General features: G+C 41.0%; 1 protein-coding gene and 1 long non-coding RNA gene across 4 annotated transcripts in view; one reads left to right on the top strand and one right to left on the bottom strand.

The window, feature by feature from the left end:
* LOC109305200 overlaps positions 1-75 on the top strand; it is a 7,172-nt gene extending 7,097 nt beyond the window's left edge. Inside the window, exon 2 of the long non-coding RNA XR_002099589.1 lies at positions 27-75. This is a non-coding gene — a long non-coding RNA (uncharacterized LOC109305200). The remainder of the gene's footprint in view (positions 1-26) is intronic.
* Positions 76-175: 100 nt separating this feature from the next.
* The window catches only part of ASAP1 (ArfGAP with SH3 domain, ankyrin repeat and PH domain 1), a 368,280-nt gene continuing 366,924 nt past the window's right edge, over positions 176-1,531 (bottom strand). For all 3 annotated transcript variants that reach the window (XM_019528166.1, XM_019528167.1, XM_019528168.1), the window contains one exon: positions 176-858. In XM_019528166.1, the coding sequence (XP_019383711.1) occupies positions 784-858 (75 nt within the window). In that variant the 3' untranslated portion in view covers positions 176-783. The remainder of the gene's footprint in view (positions 859-1,531) is intronic.

Consider the following 1,531-nt stretch of genomic DNA (forward strand, 5'->3'; position numbering starts at 1 on the left):
ACTTTCTAGAAGTTAAATGAAAGAAGGTTTACCAAATTCCACATCTTTCTAATGCAGGACAGTCTGACTCATGTTCAGTAAAAAAGTTCTCAGAGGGAAGTAATTTGTAACCTTCTTACAGTGAGGTAATATCACAGGGAAACTGCACTCACAGTGCACAGAACAGAAACATGAAATGCTGGATGCGCACCCAGAAATGCTACTGCTGTCTGTAAAGTCAGTGAATATTTCTGTTGCTGTTTTTATAATAACACTTAACTGAACACTTCATTTAATAAATACCAAAGTGGGTTTCATAGCTGTAAATGGTGTACACTTAAAAACTCTAGACTGGTCTTTAAAGGGCCCAAACCATTCACTTTGAAAACAGAATCTAACTTTCTAATCATATAATTGAAAATACGGAGTTTGTTAGGAACAGTCATTTCTATACAGTTACATGGGTGATTGAAACCACCTATATTTGGAAAGCTGGCAGTTTGTACACGATTTTAACAGCATGGACAGAGATGTAAGTGCTAGATGCCAAGGATGGCTTCAACAAACCCAATAAGGCGTGCCAGGTTCCAAGGCTACCATAATACTGGCAAAGGCAGAATAACACGGTATATTTACAATGCGGATAATTCACCTCATGAGGTTGACCTTAAATGAATTCTTATTTTGTAACAGCAGCTATATATACAGTTGTGCACAGGATTACAGGGAGGCAGCAGCTGTTTGCTTTTGCTAAAAAGCCCGTCTTGCGTGAAGGATGTGCAATGCTCAAGTTTTGTATGTTTATTAGTCTGACAGAATGTGCACAAAGGACACAGGGAAGACTCCTTTCCTCTCCGGCTGTCCTTCGATGTGGCCAATCTGCAACAAAGGAGACAAACATGGTTTAAGGACTTCCCATTTATCCCATACAACCACCACGCACTTCCTTCTACGTCTCAGAGCAAGTGAGCTGGGGTCCTGCATGTTTCGCCCCATGCCATGTAAACCCTCCACCAGCTGACCCAAGTCAGCTAACATTTGGCTTTATATAAAGATCAATAATAAACCATCCAAACATAGCTTAACTGATAAACAGAGGCATGAATAAAAGCATGTAGAATGAAACAGAATTAAAGGACTGTCACTGGAATAGGAGGCTGGCAAAAGTCTAGTATTTCACTGAATTGCAAGAATTTCAGGAACATGGAAGAAGAAAAGTGCACCTTCAGCTACAGGTATCAGACTATGTACCTGGGGTATCAATTATCTCCTGAAGCACTGCTGACCAACTCACTCCACAAAGATATTTGCTAAAAGTGGAAAATGACATGGACTAATTTGTTCTATATGATGAGTAGAAGAAAACCTTACAGAGCACTTATATCAAGCAAAGACAAGTGAGGGACAGAGGGCCCATCTACCCTCTCCCTGAAAGAATCAGAGCCCCAAAGCCAGGTCTAAGCCCTCCTGCTTAGGAAGGATAGAGCCAACAAGTCCCACGAACAAGTGGACCACAGTGTTGCAGTCGTCAGTTCCTACAGAAAAAACAGAT

Source organism: Gavialis gangeticus, unplaced genomic scaffold, assembly GCF_001723915.1.
Source record: "Gavialis gangeticus isolate Ggan-Ray unplaced genomic scaffold, GavGan_comp1, whole genome shotgun sequence".
In the NCBI taxonomy this organism is placed as follows: Eukaryota; Metazoa; Chordata; order Crocodylia; family Gavialidae; genus Gavialis; species Gavialis gangeticus.